At 40.5% G+C, this 20,449-nt stretch overlaps 1 protein-coding gene across 1 annotated transcript in view; it reads right to left on the reverse strand.

Moving 5' to 3' along the window:
- The window catches only part of LOC122560428 (uncharacterized), a 200,925-nt gene that overhangs the window by 86,618 nt on the left and 93,858 nt on the right, over positions 1-20,449 (reverse strand). The window contains exons 100-109 of the mRNA XM_087998069.1: positions 19,462-19,586; positions 17,097-17,256; positions 16,261-16,473; positions 15,420-15,590; positions 15,119-15,256; positions 14,732-14,781; positions 9,088-9,208; positions 8,532-8,617; positions 5,870-5,999; positions 4,674-4,864 (exon numbers count right to left, since the gene is read on the reverse strand). Of these exons, the coding sequence (XP_087854195.1) occupies positions 4,674-4,864; positions 5,870-5,999; positions 8,532-8,617; positions 9,088-9,208; positions 14,732-14,781; positions 15,119-15,256; positions 15,420-15,590; positions 16,261-16,473; positions 17,097-17,256; positions 19,462-19,586 (1,385 nt within the window). The remainder of the gene's footprint in view (positions 1-4,673; positions 4,865-5,869; positions 6,000-8,531; positions 8,618-9,087; positions 9,209-14,731; positions 14,782-15,118; positions 15,257-15,419; positions 15,591-16,260; positions 16,474-17,096; positions 17,257-19,461; positions 19,587-20,449) is intronic.

The raw sequence follows: 20,449 nt of genomic DNA on the forward strand, positions 1-20,449 counted from the left end.
ACACAGTACTCCAGGTCTGGCTTCACCAGCACCTTGTACAGCTGCAACATAACCTCCCTGCTTTTAAACTCAATCCCCTTTAGCAACGAAAGACAAAATTCCATTTGCCTTCCTAATTACTTGTTGCACCTTCAGACCAACCTTCTGTGATTCATGCACAAGGACAACCAGTTCCCTCTGCATAGCTGCAGGCTGCAACGTTTTACCTTTCAAGTAATAATCCTTTTTACCATTACTCCTACCAAAATGGATGACTTCACATTTATTAACATTGTATTCCATCTGCGAGACCTTTGCCCACTCAACGTATCTTTGGTCTTCTGCAAAGTTTCACAGTTCTCTGTACACCTTGCTCTGTCACTCACCTTAGTGTCATCTGCAAACTTTGATATACTACACGTGGTCCCCAACTCCAAATTGTCTATATAAATTGTAGATAATTGCAGTCCCAACACTGATCCCTCAGGCACACCACGAGTTACTGATTGCCAACCAGAATAGCACTCATTTATTCCCACTTTTTGCTTCCTGTTAAGCAACCAAACCATTATCCATGCTAATACTTTACCCATAATGCCATGCATCCTTATCTTATGCAGCAGCCTCTTGTGTGGCACCTTGTCGAAGGCCTTTTGGAAATTTAGGTGCACCACATCCATTGGGTCCCCACTGTCCACCTTGCTCATAATGCCTTTGTAGAATTCCAAAGGATTTGTTAAGCATGACCTGTCCTTCATGAACCCATGCTGTGTCTTCCCAACGGGACAATTTCTATCTAGATGTCTTGCCATTTCTTTTTTGATAATAGACTCAAGCATCTTCCCCACACAGAAGTTAAGCTAACTGGCCTATAATTTCCCCATCTTTTGTCTACTTTCTTTTTTGAACAGTGGAATCACATTTGCTGTTTTCCAATTTGCTGTAACTGCCTCAGAGTCCAGCAAATTTTGGAAAATTACCACAAGTGCATTTGCTATTTCTCCCGCCATCTCTTTTAGTACCCTGGAATGCATTCCATTAAAGCCCGGAGACTTGTCTATCCTTCGCTCCATTAGCTTGCCAAACACTGTCTCTTCCATAATAATTGATTGTTTCCAGGTCCTCACCTACCTTTATCTCTTTGTCAATTTTTGGCATGTTATTAGTGTCCTCCACTGAGAAGAGGGTGACACAGTGGCTCAGTGGTTAGCACTGCTACCTCACAGCACCAGGGTCCCAGGTTCAAGTCCAGCCTTGGGTGACTGTCTGTGTGGAGTTTGCACATTCTCCCAATGTCTGTGTGGGTTTCCTCCGGGTGCTCCGGTTTCCTCCCACAGTCACAAAGATGTGCGGGTCAGGTGAATTGCCCTTGGTGCTAGGTGCATTAGTCAGAGGGAAATGGGTCAGGGTGGGTTGATCTTCGAAGGGTCGGTGTGGACTGGTTGGGCCGAAGGGCCTGTTTCCACACTGTAGGGAATCTAATCTAAGACTGATATAAAATACCTGTTTAATGCCTTGGCCTTTTCATCATATCCCATAACTAAATGCCCCTTCTCATCCTCTAAAGGACCAAGGTTTACATTAGCCACTCTTTTACATTTCATATATTTATAGAAACTTTTGCTAACTGTCTTTATATTCTGTGCTAGTTTTTTTTCATGTTTTATCTTACTTTTCTTTATAGCTTATTTTGTGGCTTTCTGTTGACCTTTAAAGTTTTCCCAATCTTCTAGTTTCCTGCTTTTCTTGGCCATTTTGTATGCCTCCTCTTTCAATTTGAAAGCCTCCCTTATTTCCTTAGTCACCCATGGTAGAATCCCCCTTTCCTTACAGTTTTTTTCCTTTTCACTGGAATATACTTTTGCTGAGTACTTTGAAAAACTGCTTTGAAAGTCCTCCACTGCTTGTCAACTATCCCACCATAAAATCTTTGTATCCAGTTGACTTTAACCAAGTCCTCCCATATCCTATTTTAGTCTCTCTTGTTTAAACACAGGACCCTGGTATTGGATTTTATCTTCGCACTCTCCATTTGTATTCTAAATTCAACCATACTGTGGTCGCTCCTACCAAGAGGATCCCTAACTATGAGGTCATTAATTATTCTTGTCTCATTACACAGGACCAGGTCTAGGATAGCTTGCTCCCTCATCGGTTCCATTACATACTGTTCAAGAAAACTATCATGGATACACTCAACAAACTCCTCCTCAAGGCTACCCTGACCAAGCTGGTTCAACCAATCTACATGTAGATTAAAATCTACCATGATAAAAGCCCCATACCATTTTTACTGGCATTAGTTATTGCTTTGTTTATCGCTCGCCCCAATGTGATGTTATTATTTGGTGGCCTATAGACTACACCGGTCAGTGAATTTTCTTCTTAGAATTTCTAATTTCCACCCAAATGTATTCTCCATATAACTTATATCATCCCTCATCACCACCCTGATGTCATCCTTGAATATCAGAGCTACACCACCTCTCTCACCTTCCTGTCTGTTCTTCTAAATAGTCTGATACTCCTGGATACTTAACACCCAGTCATGAACATCCTGAAATCATGTCTCCGTAATGGCTACTAAATCATATTCATTCGTGATGATTTGTGCCGTTAAGTCATCCACCTTGTTACGAATGCTACGAGCATTCAGGTAAAGTGCCTTTATGCTAGCTTTTTTTCCCTCATGATTTCTAATAATGTCTCTTGAGTTATCCTTCCTTCTTACTTCTTCCATAGTCTGCCTTGATCTTAAACCTTCCTGCACACATCTTAAACTGCTGCTTACCTCTTTATTTACCATCATACTTCCTGTTGTCTCTCTTTTCCCTTCCCCCTGACTCACTAGTTTAAAGTCCTAGTGACCGTCCTATTTATCCTTTCGCTAGAACACTGGTTTCAGGTGGAGATCATCCCATTGGTACAGATCCCCCCGGTTCCAAAATTGATGTCAATGTCCCATGAAATGGAACCCCTCTTTCCCACACCACTCCCTTAGCCACATGTTTATTTCCTAATTTTCTTATCCCTAAGCCAATTCGCATGTGGCTCTGGAGATTATGACCCTTGAGGACCTGTTCCTTAATTTCGTTCCTAGTGCTTGATAATCCCCAAACAGGTCCTCCTTCCTAGCCTTGCCTATGTTGTTTATCCCAATGTGGACCACAACAACTGGATCCTCCCCCTCCAGCTCCAACATCCTTTCAAGCCAGTCAGAGATGTCCTGCACCCTGGCACCGGGCAAGCAACACACCATGCGGGACTCCCGATCTGACTTGCAAAGGATACTACCTATCCTCCTAATTATAGAATCCCCTGTAAGTACCACTTGTCTTTTTGCTCCCCTCTCTTGAACAGCCTTCTGGACCATGGTGCTGTGGTGAACTGGCTCATCATCGCCGCAGCCCTCTTCCTCATCCACACAGGGAGCAAGCATCTCGCACCTGTTGGATAAGGTCAAGTGCGAGGCTCCTCCATTCCTGAACTCAGGATTCCCCTCCCTGCCTCACTTGCAATCACACAGTATTGTCCCTGATCATTAACTGAATTTGAATTACTTAATCTACCTGATGTGAAAGCCTCCTGAAACAAAGCATTGAGATACCAACTGAGGCCATTCAGTGCACAATCGATAGTCCAGGTAGTCCTCCATTAATGTTGGAGTTACATGTCTGAAAATTAGCTTGTTCAGCAAAACTGTGATACTTGAAGGCGTCACGCCCGTGGAAAAATGTTCAGGTTACATTCCCAGGACATCAACCGAGTACAAAATACAAGCACAAAGTTATCATAAACCACCAAAATAGACACGGAAATATGCAAAAGGAATATTCTTTCAAGTTTCTGGCCTACCAAGATTGTCTATCAAACCATCGGCAAGTTGGAAGCTAAAGCTGTAAGACCATCAGACTGCTTTGGAGGTGGAAGGTTAAGTGTCCTTGGAGACAGATTTTAAAAACTTATGCAGTCATAATTGAGGCAGTCAATGGACAAAACGAGCAGCTTGAACATAAACGTGCCTATTAATGCTGCATATTCATAACGCCCTTATGCTGGGAATTAGGTAAGAACTTGCATTATCGTGAATCAGGCACGTTGTATTGGAATGACGGGGAGGAAAGTCAAAACCGTGTTATGGCGAAACCACATTTATCAAAGACTATCTGTATTTCCTCAACAGCAAGCAGGGGGCTTTCCATGCAGACCATAAGCCATCGGAGCAGAAAGAGGCCATTCAGCCCATTGAGACTGCTCCACTAGTCGACGACAGAAACTTCCTCATCATCTCAGTCTTAAATAGATGACTCCTTATTTTAAGATTCTCTAGTCCAAGACTCCCCCAAAACCTCCAAGTATCTACCCCATCAAGCCCCCTAACAATCTTACAAGTTGCAATATGGTCAATTCTACTCTTACAAACACCAATAAGTACAGCCTCAACCAACTCAACCTCTTAATGGCCAGAATCAACCGAGTGAACCTTTTCTGAACTGCCTCCATAGGGAGTACACCTTTCCTTAGAAAAGGGACCCAAGACAGCATTCCAGATTTCGTCTGAGCAGTGCCTTGTATAGTTTTGGCAAAACTCCCAATTTGAACTCTGCTCACACAGAATTACACTGATGGGCAAAAACAGGCAAAAGCAGCTATTTTTAAAATAAAGAAGCACAGACGAATGGTTTCAAACTTACCCAAATCTGGTTACTCTGGTGCTCAAAACTTTTTCAATTGCATTCATTTGATCTTCGGAGTACGAGTTGCAATTCCTCAATGAATCCAAAATAGTAATGTCACTGTTTTCAATAACGGAGCCTTCAAGGTCACAGGTCAAATCACCCAATACTGTAACACTCTCCCTTGTTAGCTTTCCACCATTAAAATTCTGAAATTTAAACAGATTGAGAAACAAATTTTAACAATACAATATTTCATTTGCACACTGTTAATCCTAACTATCTATCTGGCAATATGCTTGTAAAAAGTCTATTATTATGCACTGACATTTTACTAAATATCAGAAAAGTACATCCTGTGAGCTTAATATTGGAAAAGAAGGTTCACCAACCAAAATAATTTTATCTACAAAAGCATTGGATTCTAAACATTAATTGTGACTGTCTCACACAATCCCTACAGTGTGGAAATCAGCCATTTTGGCCCAACAAGTCCACACTGACCCTCCGAAGAGTATCCCACCAGACCATTCTCCCTACCCCATTACTCTACATTTACCCCTAACTAATGCACCTAACCTACACATCCATGAACACTTTGGGAAATTTAGCCTGGCCAATTCACCTAAACTGCACATCTTTGGATTGTGGAAGGAAGCCGGAGCACCCGGAGGAAACCCATGCAGACACAGGGAGAATTTCACGCAGACAGTTGCCCAAGGCTGGAATCGAACCCGCAGCCCGTGTGCCGAGAGGCCGGTCTCCACAGACCTGCTGAGTTTCTCCAGCATTCTTGAAGATAAGAAATTATTTCATTCAGTCTGGATTGCATAAGACAAAAGATCTATTTCAAGCAACCTGCCAAATAATTGTTTCATTAAAAAAAAATGGAAAATACACAGCATCAGTGAAGAAAAGAAAATATTTCATGTATAGCCTTCCATTCTGCCAAAAAAAATCACCAGAAACATTAAAAACCAAAAGAACGTGGATGCTGTAAATCTGAAACAAAAATATAAACTACTGGAAAAACTCAGCAGATCTGGAAGCATCTGTGGAGAGAAATCAGAGTTAATGTTTCAGGTGGAGTGATGCTTCTTCAGAACCAGAAACATTAACCCCTTTGCCATCCTCCAAAGAGTGCAGCTCTGCTGGATGTTTTTCAGCATTGTCTGTGCTTCGTTCTAATTTGTGACCATTAAGCATGTCCTTACCAAACAGGCCAAGGCATCAGTCAACAGCTTTTGTCTTCTTCTTGCTCCTTTTCGTAATACATTAATGTTTGCTCTTCCAATAGCTCTGAAGAATGACTTGCAGTTTGCAGAACTCCTGAATTCAGTAGAACTGAAATAGGCAAAAGCTGGCATTTTAATGTTGATCTATTTATGCTCAAACTTGTCTAAAATTGCAACTTAAAGACCATCAAAATCAAACTTACAGGATTAGTTAGCACTCACATGACTATGGGCTAAATTGCACAGCAACTTGCAGGGTGCATATTGTTATGGATCAAACCAATCCTCATCAAAATATTCAGGAGATAGTCAAGACCCTAACCTTTTCTTATTTTAAAAGGTAAAATATAAGGTGTTGCATTCCACGTGCAATTAATTGGTCAAACTACCATGATTTACAGCAAAACACAGTTTATTCATCTACTTTAGTTGAAATACAACAACAAAAAAAGGAACTGGAGTACCTTAACTCTACTGGAAAACTTAGCAGGATAATCAATATTACAACTACTAATTAACTGTTCCAATATAGTAACATCTCATATGCACCCCTTTGGCAAAATGCAAATTCAGAAAATAACTGTCTGACATGCAGCTCCTGTAGCAGGAAGAGAACCCCCAGCTTTTGGCTGTAACTGTGAGAGGGACAAAAAATACCTTCAAATCTTCAAGACCCCAACAGCGACTGCTGAAAGCTAAACTTAAAATCCCTAGTTCTGTGGGAGCTTAACCACACCAACTCAGTTAAAAATCACACAACACCAGGTTATAGTCCAACAGGTTTATTTGGAAGCATGAGCTTTCAGAGCGCTGCTCCTTCATCAGGTGGTTGTGGAGTATAACATCATAAGACACAGACTTTATAACAAAGGTTTACAGTGTGATGTAACTGAAATGATACATTGAAAAAGACCCGGATTGTTTGTTAAGTCTCTCATTTATTAGAATGACCATGTTGGTTTCAGTTCTTTATATGCAAATCCCAGAACATTTTTTTAAAAGTTACATTCTCAAGTGCCATGTCAGCCCAGACAATGCATTGAAGGCGTGAAGTGCCCTGCGCGAGGCCGTCTACGTCCCAATCTCAGACTGGTTCCGCCTTGCACAGGGTGCCTCACGCTTTCAATGCATTGTCTGGGCTGACATAGTACCTATTGTTGGAGTTCACTTGAGAACGTAATTTTTTAAAAAAAGTTCTGGGATTTACATATGAACGAACTGAAACCAACAAGGTCATGCTAATAGATGAGAGACTTAACAAACAATCCAGGTCTTTTGTATCATTTCAGTTACATCACACTGTAACGTTTTGCTATAAATTCTGTGTCTTACAATGTGTACTCCACAACTACCTGATAAAGGAGCAGTGCTCCACAAGCTAGTGTTTCCAATTAAACCTATTGGACTATAACCTGGTGTTCCGTGATTTTTAACTTTGGACACCCCAGTACAACACCGACATCTCCAAATCACACCAACTCAGGCCGCTGCTATTGTTCCAACTATAGAAGAAACCCCAAGGCCTCAAACTGTTTACTTTCTTACGGACTGCTCGGTTCAATCTCTCTCTTAGAACAAACTAAGACAAAGTAACCTCTTAAAGCCACAGTAGTGTCACAATATGCACATGGAAATCAGTAAACTGCAGTCTGAGTTAGTCTGTTTCTTCACCTTAACTGTATCTCACTGATAAACTTAGCATTGAAATTGGTGTATCAGTCTGACATTGCACTCCTGACATGCTAGTGTTGAGGTTTTTGTGAATATCTGAGGCTCAGGTTATGTTTGGAGTTGTGGGTTGGCTTGCCGAGATGGTTAATTCTTTTTGCAAATGTTTAGTCTCTCTCCTGACAATGAAGGACACCAACTCAACTGGAACAGGCAAAACAAAGACAAGCTCAGGAATTTCTGGAAGATGCATGCACCCACAAACATGTTGAAATAGACCCCACCTACAGACCACTATAGTATAAAACCAGAAATAGAGGCACCCGCCATGACAGACAGAACTGTATAAATTCTGGGCAAATCACAACAACAGCACTTCATCTGAAGACCACACAGCACTGAAGATGTCACCCAGGAGGGGGAACAAAACGTTTGCAAAATAAAAATCAATCGGCTCAGCAAACTGACCCACAACTCCATGCTAGTTTTGTATCAAACACCCCCGAAAATGTTAAGGCGAGTGCACTGAAGGATAAGTGAAGTTTCAATGGTAATTCAAGTGATAATCATGAATTAACAATCTCGCTGGCTCTGCAAGTTCAATTTTATAACGTTAGGGCCTTGCTTAAAATGTGCTACAATCGGTCATGGTAATGGATTTGGGGCTTGTCTTGCCCTGGTAGATAACTTTATCAGAAGCAGCAATGGTAATCTTTTTCTAAGTATTGTACCTCTGCACAGCTGATGAGATCTTTTGGCGGGGATGAAAAGATCAAAGCAATTACATAGATTTTAGAGAGTTTTGTTGTTAGCTTGTGCATACATGAACATGGATGAATTTTCTTAAAAATCGCATTTATGTTTGGCATCTTCTCAGCTCTTGACTAACTCATTCTGAATTGAAGTGCAAAGGTACAGCAGCAGACGAGGATATCCCCAAGGAAGTTGCAAATGAGTATGAAAAACAACTTACTCAAAAAACAGCAAAACATCGTCAGGGAAGGTGTCTATCTCTGATGGTGTTCCAGTAGAGGTTAGTCTAAATGCCATACAGCTCAGCTGAACAGAGAGAAGATAAATGTATGATTAAAAAATAGCCAGTCCCAAAGCAACATATCCCATAGAAAAATCATGGTGTTATCAATTTCAGCAAAAACCGATTGTCTGGTCATGTAAATGTTTGTGGAGTTGCTGTGCTTCAATTGTTATCAAATGGCCAACATAGCAGTTTTATCACTGGGACAATTAATATTTGAGATTGGCTTTCTGCAGTTCTACTTGTGCTATTTTTGGCCTACATGGATCTTAAAGAGCTTTGGTACTACTATTACATTAGTACTGGCACAGAAATATCACCGAATGTCATAAGCAGAGTGGAAAGGACCTGGGTAAGCTTACTCCTACACTGTAATTTCTGCCATAAATAGTGGTACAGTTGCAAGGCGTGCACACAAAGTGGCAATGACTCTCACTTGACTCATACAAATTAAGTCCTTTCTTCCATGGGTGATTTTTATGAATGACCTCACCTGACTTTCGTCATACACAGCCCTTTTACCCTTCATTGCTTGAACAAGCTGACGAAACGTCACTACATTCAGTTTTCTGACTGCACCGCAACTGAAGCCTTGGAGGACGGAAGGTGAGAATCTGAAACAAATAATGGAATAATCAAATCAACATCAAGCAGCTTGTTTTCTTCCAACAGGAACCGGATTCTGTTCTTTCGTGACAGCAACCCTATTCATCCTGAGGCTACATTGTGTGATTTCCCTCAAATACTATTGAGGAACACTCACCAGAAATTCCATATTTTTGTTCGTTATATGTTGACTTGTTATGCTACAACCAGTAATATATCATTTTGAACAAAATAAGTTGTGTTCACAAAATCCAAAGATGTACAGGTCAGGTGGATTGGTCATGCTAGATTGCCCATAGTGTTAGATGCATTAGTCAGGGGTAAGTATGGGGTAGAGGAATGGGCCTGGGTTGGTTGCTCTTCGGAGGGCCGGTGTGGACTTGTTAGGCCGAAGGGCCTGTTTGTTTCCACACTGTAGGGAATCTAATCTAAAAAAAAATGAGAAAAGCAACCTACAACATTTTAGCTCATGCCACCACAAGTCTACAGCCCCATCAGGGTGAAACATGTTTCATACTATTAGTAGGAATTCACACCAGTGTTGAACACAACAACAAATGTAGCTGTTTTGGTTTTTATAACCAGGAGAGGAAGGGAAATCTGCTTCCCTCTTTATAAGAGTCAATTACTGGCCATGCTGGATGATGTGGTGGAAGCAATAACTGCGAGATCACAGCGGGTCAGACAGCTTCCATGGAGATAGAGCAAGCTAACATTTCATGTCTAGGTGACTCTTCATCAGAATTGAAGTGAAGTGTGAAGGGGGTATCATTTATGCTATAATGGGGGTGGGTTGGAGTGCTGGGGGAGAAAGGAAATTGATAGTTCAGATTAAGTGATCAGAATGTGAGAATGACAGAATAATGGTGTGTCTAACTGCCAGGCTAGAATGAACAGACAGTGGGGGAGGGGAGAGAGGGTGACAGAGAATGTAACATGCAAGCTAAAAGAAAGGGAAGGAATGCATTCAAAATTGGAGGTGTTGAACTCAATATTGAGCCCAGAAGGTTGTAAACTGACTAGTCTGAAGATGAGATGCTGTTCCTCCAGTTTGTGCTGTGAGCCAGTGGAGCATTGCAGCTAGGCCAGACAAGTGATGAGAGACAACAAACACTGCAGATGCTGGAATCCAAAATAGACAGGCAGGAGGCTAGAATAACACAACAGACCAGGCAGCATCAGAAGGTGGAGAAGTCGACGTTTCAGGTGTAATCAATCTGTCGGACAGACAAGTGGGCATGCAAGCAAGCAGCTGTGTTTCTCAATCACCCTTTCTCCCCTTCCCCCACCCCAGGGGGATTGTCTGTTCTTTCCAGTCTGGCAGTTAAACATACTATTGTTCTGTCTTTCTCAGATTCTAATCACCACACTCCCTGTCCCCACACACCTCCTCCTCCTCCTTCCCCTCCCCCCCCCCCCCCGCAACAGCATTAATGCTGTATCCTCCACACTTCACTTTAGCTCTGATGACAAGTCATCTGGACTCGAAATATTAGCTTGCTCTCTCTCTCTATTGATGCTGCTTGACCCGTTGTGATCTCCAGCAATTTTGTTTTCAGTTCCCTCTTTATAACCTCCACTGGTCATAACAAATTAGTTGTAAAATTTATTTTTGCCATGTAGTTATCACACCAAGTAAAACTTGGTTAACTAGATGAAAAGGAGGGAGCCAAATCTAAGGGTTCATTGAGTAAAGGAAAGAGGAATTTTATTAACTATCAACCCTGAGAAAATAATACAGCAATAAACACAATTTTGAGCTCATTTATGGTCAATACATTTAAAAAGAAGGACGGTGTCCTGTCCAAACATGAGGATAAGGGCAAACTAGCTTAAATTTCTTAGAGTTCTTGAGTTGTGAGAGTGAAAGCTGAGTCCATGGCCATTTGATTGTTGTATTATTTCCTCAGCAGATTTCTCTGCTGATCTTAATGGATAGATAGATTAGATTAGACTCCCTACAGTGTGGAAACAGGCCCTTCGGCCCAACCAGTCCACACCGATCCTCCGAAGAGTAACCCACCCAGACCCATTTCCCTAACACTATGGGCAATTTAGCATGGCCAATTCACCTGACCTGCACATCTTTGGAATGAAACCTGCCCTGGGACAATTTGATACACATCTGAGTCTTCTTCACTATTCTTCAGTATTGCAGAGTTTTCAGCCTGGGAAAGCAAAGAAACTATAATTGGGAATAAGCAAACACATTATATTTCAGTTCCTGGCTTGGCCAAGAGAGAGAAAAAAAATGGATTCATAGCAACAGAACCTGGAAGGCTTTTTCTTTTTGGTCTGCTTTATGACTTAGCTCTCCAAAAAACTGCCCAGCAAAGAATCAATTTGTGAAAACAACCATCATCCAAGAAATCCAGGATCCTACAAATTTTACTTTTCGCAGACATAAAGCATAAAACAGACCAAAGAGAAAATGCCTTCCAGGTTCTGTTGCTGTGAATCCATAGCTTTCTCTCTCTCTCTGCTCGGCCAAGCCAGGAACTGAAATATTGTTTGTTTGTTTACTCCGGATTACAGTTTCATTGTTTTTCCCAGGCTGAAAACTTCGCAATACCGAAAGATAGTGAAGACGACTCAGATGTGTATCAAACTGTCCCAGAGCAGGTTTCAGTCTATCGATACATTAAGATCAGCAGCTAAATCCACCCAAATGTGGAACATTTCCCCGACATAGAGAGCTACTGTTTAACTAAGCCTGATATTGTTGCAGAGATCCAGAATTGTATCCAATCTTTGAACACTGCCTTTGGATGCCTAAGGATCAACATCTGTGTTGATACCATGATCCACATGTATGAGGCAGTCATCCTTCCAATTCTTCTATGGCTTCAAATTTGGATCATGTATAGATGCTATCTCAAAAGCCCAGAGAAGTACCATCAACACTGTTTGAGACGGATTCTCTGCATCACTTGAGAGGACAGACAGTACTAGCATCACTGTCCTTCAATGAGCCAATAGCACCAACATTTGAAACCAAATCTGCTAGGCCGCTCACATCCTGAGGATACCTGAGTTCCAATTTCCAAAGCAAATCATTGCCCAGCTGATGAGAGGACGACAGAAGAAGCATTTCAAAGACTCCCTCAAGAAATGCAACATTGATGTCAACAAGTGGGAGGCATCTCCTCTGTGAAGGGAGGCAATTCTTTGAGCATAATGGAGAAGGTGGCAGAGAAGGGAATGCCAGTGATCTCCAGGCTAAAGAAAATTGCATTTCCTGGAAACTACCTGCCAAACTATGGTGCGAGATGTGGCTCTAGGATCCAGCTTATCAGCCACATGAGGACCCACAGAACCCTTGACTCTTGTAATAGAATTTCCTGGGTGGACAATTATACTCATTAGAGAGTGATTGTTGACAAACTCTGCATTAAATTCCCAATATATGAACCTATTTTGGAAAAGTGAATTAAACAGAATGCAAATTTCTTATTGTTGACTTAGTTATCTGGTTTCATGGTCTTTGGATGAAATGATCACTTCATTGCAGCTGGTTTAGTGCGTTCTGTTTGGATTCCCCAGACCTGACTCGATCTATCTTTAGATCAGCTTTGTCCTTTTTGAAAAGTCACTTCAGTCTGTGAAGATCTTGGGTATAAAAAGCAAATGATGGAAGTTGAATATTGATCATCCCCATCCTCTATGATAGGAGAGCCCAACACATCAGTGCAAAAGATACGATGAAATAATTTGCAATGATCTTCAGCGAGAACTCCCAAGATGGATGATCCAACCTGGCTTCCTCGGCAGGTCTCCGGCATCAGAGAGGCTGGCTTCCAGCAGATTTGATCCACTCCATGTGGTATAAGAATAGGCTGAAGGCACAGGCTATGGGTCCTGACAACATTCTGCCAACAGGCCTGAAGTCTTGTGCTCCAGAACTTGCCACACCCCTAGCCTAGCTGTTCCAGTACAGCTACAACACTGGTATCTATCTGACAATGTGGAAAATTGCCCAGGTATGTCCTGTACTCAAAAAGCAAGTCAAATATAATCCAGTCAAACACTGCCCCAACATTCCACCCTTGATAATATGTAAAGTGATGGTGGGTCATCAAGTGTGCCATTAAAGAACACTTGCTTTTCAATAGTCTGCTTAATGAAACTCAGTTTGGATTTAGCTACACAGCTGCTGACCTCATTGTAGCCTTAATTTGAACATGGGTAAAAGAACTGAATTCTAAGATAACATAAGAGTGACAGCCCTTGATATCAAGGCCAAATTTGACTGACTCAGAAGCCACATGACACCACAACAATAGTCCTACAGGTTTATTTAAAATCAGCAGGTTTAAAAGCACTGCTCTTTCATCAGGTGAAGTCGAGGGAAGCGCACAGGCACAGAATATAGAGACGGAGAGGTACATACTCATATTATTCCTGCCATTTGGTTTGTATCTAGCACCATCTTATTTGTGATCGTTTGTAATTATCTCTTTGCCTTAATTAATCCATTCATAGGTCATTCCTTCACTTGCTATTCAACTGTTGACACTTCACTCACACCGTTTGACACTTTTGATCACCTGCAAAGACTCGTTATTCAGCCTGTCAATACTCCACTCTCAGTATTTGCACTTATCTGTTGACACTCTTAATTACCTGGAATTATTCTGCCATTATCTCTCTGTCTCTGCCTGTGCGCTTCTTTCCACGTGACCTGACGAATGAGCAGCACTCTGAAAGCTTGTGATTTCAAATAAATCCATTGGACCATAACCTATTGTCGGGTGACCTCTGTTTGTATTCGTACTGGCAATACTGGTACATTCACATCACTGCATTTGATGGAACGTGGTATTAAGGAAACTGAACAAAATTTAGAGTCTATGGGGTACAGAAAGAAAACTCTGCACTGGTTGGAATTATCCAAGGAGCAGAAGAATCTACATTTCAGGCAAAAGCCCTTCATCAGGAAGCCGATTCTCCTGCTCCTCGGATGTTGCCTGACCTGCTGTGCTTTTCCAGCATCATAATCTCGACTCTAGTCTCCAGCATCTGCAGTCCTCATTTTCGACTGGTTGGAATTATACCTGACTCAACTCTGTTCCCAAGGATGGAACATTGGAAGAGATAATTATTGAAACAAGGTTTGATTGCAGCACGAAGGCTTCTTTACACATTCAAAGAGCAGCATAAAGCAAATTTGGAATTGGTCTATTTCTGGAGATAATAAATATTTGTGTGATTAAAATATATTTTACAGATGAAAAAATAAAACTACTTCAGTTATTATGTAGCATAAAAGATTACAACAGGATCATTGCAAATACATTAATTCCTTGCTAAATTAATTCATAATTAACAGTGACAAAAAATCAACCATTTAATAATTATCTAATTAAACACTATTCTGATATTTTTAAAAGGTATATGTTACTCCATATGGAATATATTCCTTTGTACGAATATAAACAATTACATCAATAGTGAGGAAGCCAGACCCAGACAGATATATGAATGAAGAAAAGCATTTTGGACAGATGAACAGTCAGCTATTAATTACTTACCTGATGTAATCATTATTTTTTCTTACAATGTTTTCAAAGAATACAGAAGCCTAAGAAGGGAAAGTTATGAAAATGTATTACTGAGCTTTTAGGAAACTGTATCATTAATAGTCAGACATAGAAATGAAAACAGTTAAAAAGCACACTCTAGTATAATTCCATGCTTATTCATTAGTGACTTAATCCTTACACTTGGGGAAATTGGTCAAACTTTCATTTAGTCTCTCTCAGCTCATTCTGAATTCTCAACACATTGAATCCGATAAACTCCCATTACACAAATTAGCAAGGGGAATACTGCACATGTGACCACTGCAAGTTAAATAATTTCCAAACAGATTTATTCTGACTGTGTCACATGAATAAATGAAGAATATGATTCCTTACTTGTTCTGGCACCCACTGTTTATTATTGACATCATTAAGACTGAGGTCTGATGTCAGGTGCACACGTGAGATCTGATGAACGAGTTCATTTGGAATCTTCCGCACTGCTCTTAATGGATTAATTTCAGTCTGCAAAACCTGGATTCAAATGAAAAGCAGTGTAATTTAAGAAATACACTGTATTCTGTAAGCTGGACTCAACAGTGTTAAAGCTTCCCGTACTTAAGTAAACACAATGTACAGATACAGGCAATGACAGTAATTTGATTTTCCTTAGACCACTGATACGCATGACATTTACCTTGAGAACAATAATCTGCTGTGTCGGTTGTGGTGCTACCAGAATATTTCTGACAAACGTAGGACTGGAAGTCACATTGACAAGAACTATGGGTTCAACAGTTTCAAAAACCCTGCTTGGAACACCTTGCACCAAGGTTCCAAGTTCAAGTAGATTGTTTGTGGTACTGAGCTAATAAACATAAGAAAAAAGAAAGAATGAATTCAAAACCATGAAACAAAACACAGCCAACTAACTTTAAACTAAGCGTGGAAGACAAAACTTTAGATTTCTTCTGCCTTTGCCTCCCCAATCAACAACAACCCTTACACCACTAATCCCGACCCCTTTGTCCCAAACACCTCGAAAACCTCTTATCCAGTACAAGTGTTGCTTGGTGACAATGGTTGATTCATATCCCAGTCACCAATTTCAACTGCGAACAAGTTCATGACCAAAACAAAACTGACTGAATAGAGTGATATTTCTTTTGCTAGAAACATGCTAATCATCAAAATCCTTTCCTCCACTGTCTTTAAGCTGAGCAGGGAATCTTACAGGTCCTTGATCCCAGGAAACCATTCGATAGTTGAAACATTTCTCAATATACAGTCAATTCTGCTATAGCACGTTTTTTGCTAATGCAAATTGGCTGTAACGCAATTGGGCGAATAAGGAACGCTGTATCTAAAGTGTGAACTTTTAAAGTGTGCGTTGGGTATAATGCAATTCTGGAATAACCTCTTGTATTAAACTACTTTTTTTTAGTACATCTTACTGTAATTACATATCAAATTCCCACGTGTATTTCAGAATAGAGTATGATTATAAAACTTTAGTTCCTTGTTAACTCAGTCCTTACCTTTACACCACTAATGGATAACTTGGACACAATGGAATTGGCTTGGCCACGGTTCCATCCTCTGACAGAACTCAAACTTGGCAGAGATGCCTTAAAATTATTTGCGTCAGTTTCTTCAATCTGTGACACTGAGAGTCCGACTGCTGTTTGCTGCAAACTATTTAGAGTGCTGGCCGAAAAGTTGCTGATTCTACTCACTAATGATTTTGAAAGCTGCAGAAAAATAAGAAACAAGGAACGCACTTAAAGTTGGACACGGTTGAAGAGAAATTCAGTAGCTAAGTGAAAGATTAGGTACAGTATTTGGTTCAACTAACTTTGGTTGATAATAGTTGCAATTCAATTTTTCAAGATATTTTAAGAGCTTCCTTTGACCATCAGTTAATGTGGCCTTTCTATCCCACTCCCATCTGATACTATGGTGCAAGGGAATACCAATTACTTGGCTAACTTCATACCAACATGTTTTCAATCTGTAGTCTCAGGAAATTAGGAGGTCTTGCAAGGAGATCACAATCAATTGCTTGAAAGTCATCAAAATTCATTTAATTTTTAACTATATATTTTGCTTACACTCATTGAGAGTGTCTGTGTGGGTTTCGTCTGGATGCTCTGGTTTCCTCCCACAGTCCAAAGATGCGCAGGTTAGGTGGATCAGCCATCAAAGGGTGTATTATCAAGTGCGTGACTCTATGACTCAATGCTTAGTACAAAAAGTGGAATGCCTCCTAGCGTTTGAACATGACTGTGCCAAACAACAGATATACATACAATCTGTGCAGTGGTACAAGTGTATTGAATTATTTTCCTTGAGCTTTTGAAGATTATTTTATTACCTTGATCTGTTCATCAGTTGTTTGAGATAATGTTTCATTGGACGATGTGTTGAACCCACAGACTTGGTTTACCCTTTCAATGACAGACAAGGACTGCTCTCCACTCAAGGATTCAAATATGTCTGTGCCAGCAGCGAAGCAAATAAGAGAATCTGGAATGCTACAAGCAAATACCAGAGGTTTATTGGTAGGTATTTCATACTCATAAATAATTATCAGGAATCCACATCCGTATATTTACTAAGAATCAACATAAACATTGTAGTTACTTTGAAACCGCTGTTCTACACTTGATTTATTCCAAAGCTGATTAATCCTAAGCAGTCATCAACTCAGGTACAAACTATAAAACTAAATGCCCTTTTTAAAAGTTATTTATGCAGATTAGATCCTAGCTGCAAAGACAATAATTAATAGATTGAACACTTACAATGATGAAGTCAGAAGTCACATGACACCAGGTTATAGTCCAACAGGTTTATTTGAAACCACAGGTTTTCAGAGCACTGGTGAAGTCACTTCACCAGACAAACAAGCAGCGCTCTGAAAGCTTGTGATTTCAAATAAACCTGCTTGACTATAACCTGGTGTTGTGCAACTTCTGACTTTGACTATCTAATTCCAACATTTGCACCTTCACATCATTTACAATGATGAGAACAGGATACCAAAAATCTGGGTCCGCTACGTAGATGACACCTTTGTCATCACAAAACGAAACAAGATAGAAGAGACATTTAGCATCATCAACAACGCACTCACTGGCATAAAGTTCACCAAGGAGGAAGAAACCAACAACAAACTCACATTCCTGGACGTCACAGTTGAAAGAAAGGACAACGGAGAACTACAAACCTGCGTATACAGAAAACCGACAAACACTGACCAAATACTCAACTACACCAGCAACCATCCCAACACACATAAACGAAGCTGTATCAGAACACTATTCCAACGAGCCACCACACACTGCAGCACAGACGAACTTCGAAAAACAGAGGACAACCACCTATGCAACGTATTCAAGAAGAACGGATACTCAAAAAATACAGTGCGCAGATTCTTCAAGAACAAACCACGACAAGCAGACCAAACACAGCCAGAAACCCTAACCACCTTACCATACATCAATGAAGTTTCAGAAATGACAGCCAGACTACTAAGACCCCTCGGAATCCTAGTAGCACACAAACCCACCAACACTCTCAAACAAAAACTAACAAACTTAAAAGACCCGGTACAACCCGTGGACAAAACCAACGTCATCTACAAAATTCCATGCAAGGACTGCCACAAACACTACATAGGACAAACAGGAAGAAAGTTAGCCACCAGGATACACGAACACCAGCTAGCCACAAGAAGACACGACCCTCTCTCCCTCGTAGCCCTACACACGGATGAAAAAAAACACCATTTCAACTGGGACAACACATCTATCCTGGGACAGGCTAAGCAAAGACATGCCAGAGAATTCCTAGAGGCCTGGCACTCCAACCACAATGCTATAAAGAAACACATAGATCTAGATGCCATCTATCAACCCCTCAAAAAACAAACAGGAAATGACATCACCACAAACCCCAGGAACCCCATCCAGGAGAGAGATATAAATAGAAAGCAGGAGACAACAGCTTTGCCTCACTTGGAGGTCGCCACTGATGATGTTACCTAGCCAGGTAATGAAACGTCTGGATATCAAACCTACAGCTCAGCGAGCAAAACCTACACCCTAAACCTCAACCTGAGCTACAAACCTTCAGAAACCTTGCAAAAACCAAAAAAGCAACGTTGTGCATTTGGGATAAATTTCCCTTGATGATGAATGACCTTTAGGACTGCAGTCTGCAATACGGTCATTAATTTAAAGCATTAAATAGCCCAGGCTCTCAATGCTACCATCAGCTGAGAATAAAGATGATAGCATGAATTAACTATTGCCAATTGTCACAATGGTCCTAGGTAATCCCACACTATCCAACAAAAAGACAATAATTTTGTGATGTCCTCTCCCTGTGAATCAGGCAACATTGGACTATATTATTAATAACGAATTGGTGCAGTTTTTTCCCACAGAATTGAGGCTATGTTCTGTCTGCACAGTGCAGCTAAGTGTATGATTTAATGTCATGAGTTTGAAGTGGGCATTGAAAAGTCTAATTTGGATGTTTCTTTACAAACCTCAACCAAATGCGCATACAGAAGATTGTTGTTATTTAATGTTTAGGTAAAGTTCATATTGATAAAGTTTATGGGTTTTTAGCAGCACAAATGTAACTAAAAACATTTTTGAACAATGTGCATGCTTTCAAACCATATTCAATCACTCATGATTATGCAAAAACATTATCTGTTGAACACATACCTCAGGACATCAATGTTTTGGTTGCCATTCACCAGGAAAGTAAGATAGAGCTTTGAGATTTCAACGGGTAATGTCAAATTCTTTAGGAGTAGCAGGTTCTCAGGGTTTGCTGCGAAGTCTTGAAGCTGCACAAAGCATATTGATGGAATGAGAAATACTTTACCGCCAAATATGCATTTTATTGAATCACAAAAAGTTGCTGATGCTACATGTGTCAAAACTAAAATGTTAGAACGCTAGTACGTTGCATTAATCACCAGTCATGGAAATTGCATAAGTGATACAGGTCATTTTGCCTGACCAATGTTGTGTTGTATCGCAAATATCCCTGTATTCTCCATTCACTCAACTATTGTATTCTTAACAAAGTTAATTCTTCAGTCATAAAGTGCTTTCTTCATTCTTGGGATGTTGGGTAGGCCAGAACTTTTTGCCCATTCCAAATTGCCCTGTTGTATAAAGTGCTGATTTTGAAAGGGTTAATGTTGGACACTGCAGCACGCGTGTTCTCAATCTGATGAGTTTTGGGTGGACAATCGGGAATGTAGCTTGTGATTCCAGTGGGGTTAGTCATATCTGATTGCTGATAGACAAAATTATTAAGGCGAACTGGCCAATGTAACTTACATCGATTGCTACCATGCAATAAACTACAAAGACCAGAGCCTGCTCTTATTAACACTATCATTGCTAACCAAACAGGCCCTTGGACGTAGTATGAAAAGGAAGGTGAGTGGCACAACTTTACCCCAATCATTAGCTGGTAGCGTTTGTTTCTGCAACAATGATAGTGTTCCTTCCTTTCATTCAGTCAAAAGGTCTGGATCCAAATCTCACCTGCTCTAGGGGTGTGTAATATCATCTCTGAATAGGTTTTTTATTGGAAAATAACGACACCCTGTCAGTGAAAACCTCACTATTGAGGGAAGGACAATCTTCCTAGAACTCAATACTTTTGGTAGCATATCTTAATAGTAAATCGAGAATA

Source organism: Chiloscyllium plagiosum, unplaced genomic scaffold (assembly GCF_037043375.1).
Source record: "Chiloscyllium plagiosum isolate Xiang-an unplaced genomic scaffold, Cpla_swu_hap1 HiC_scaffold_20, whole genome shotgun sequence".
Taxonomy (NCBI): Eukaryota; Metazoa; Chordata; class Chondrichthyes; order Orectolobiformes; family Hemiscylliidae; genus Chiloscyllium; species Chiloscyllium plagiosum.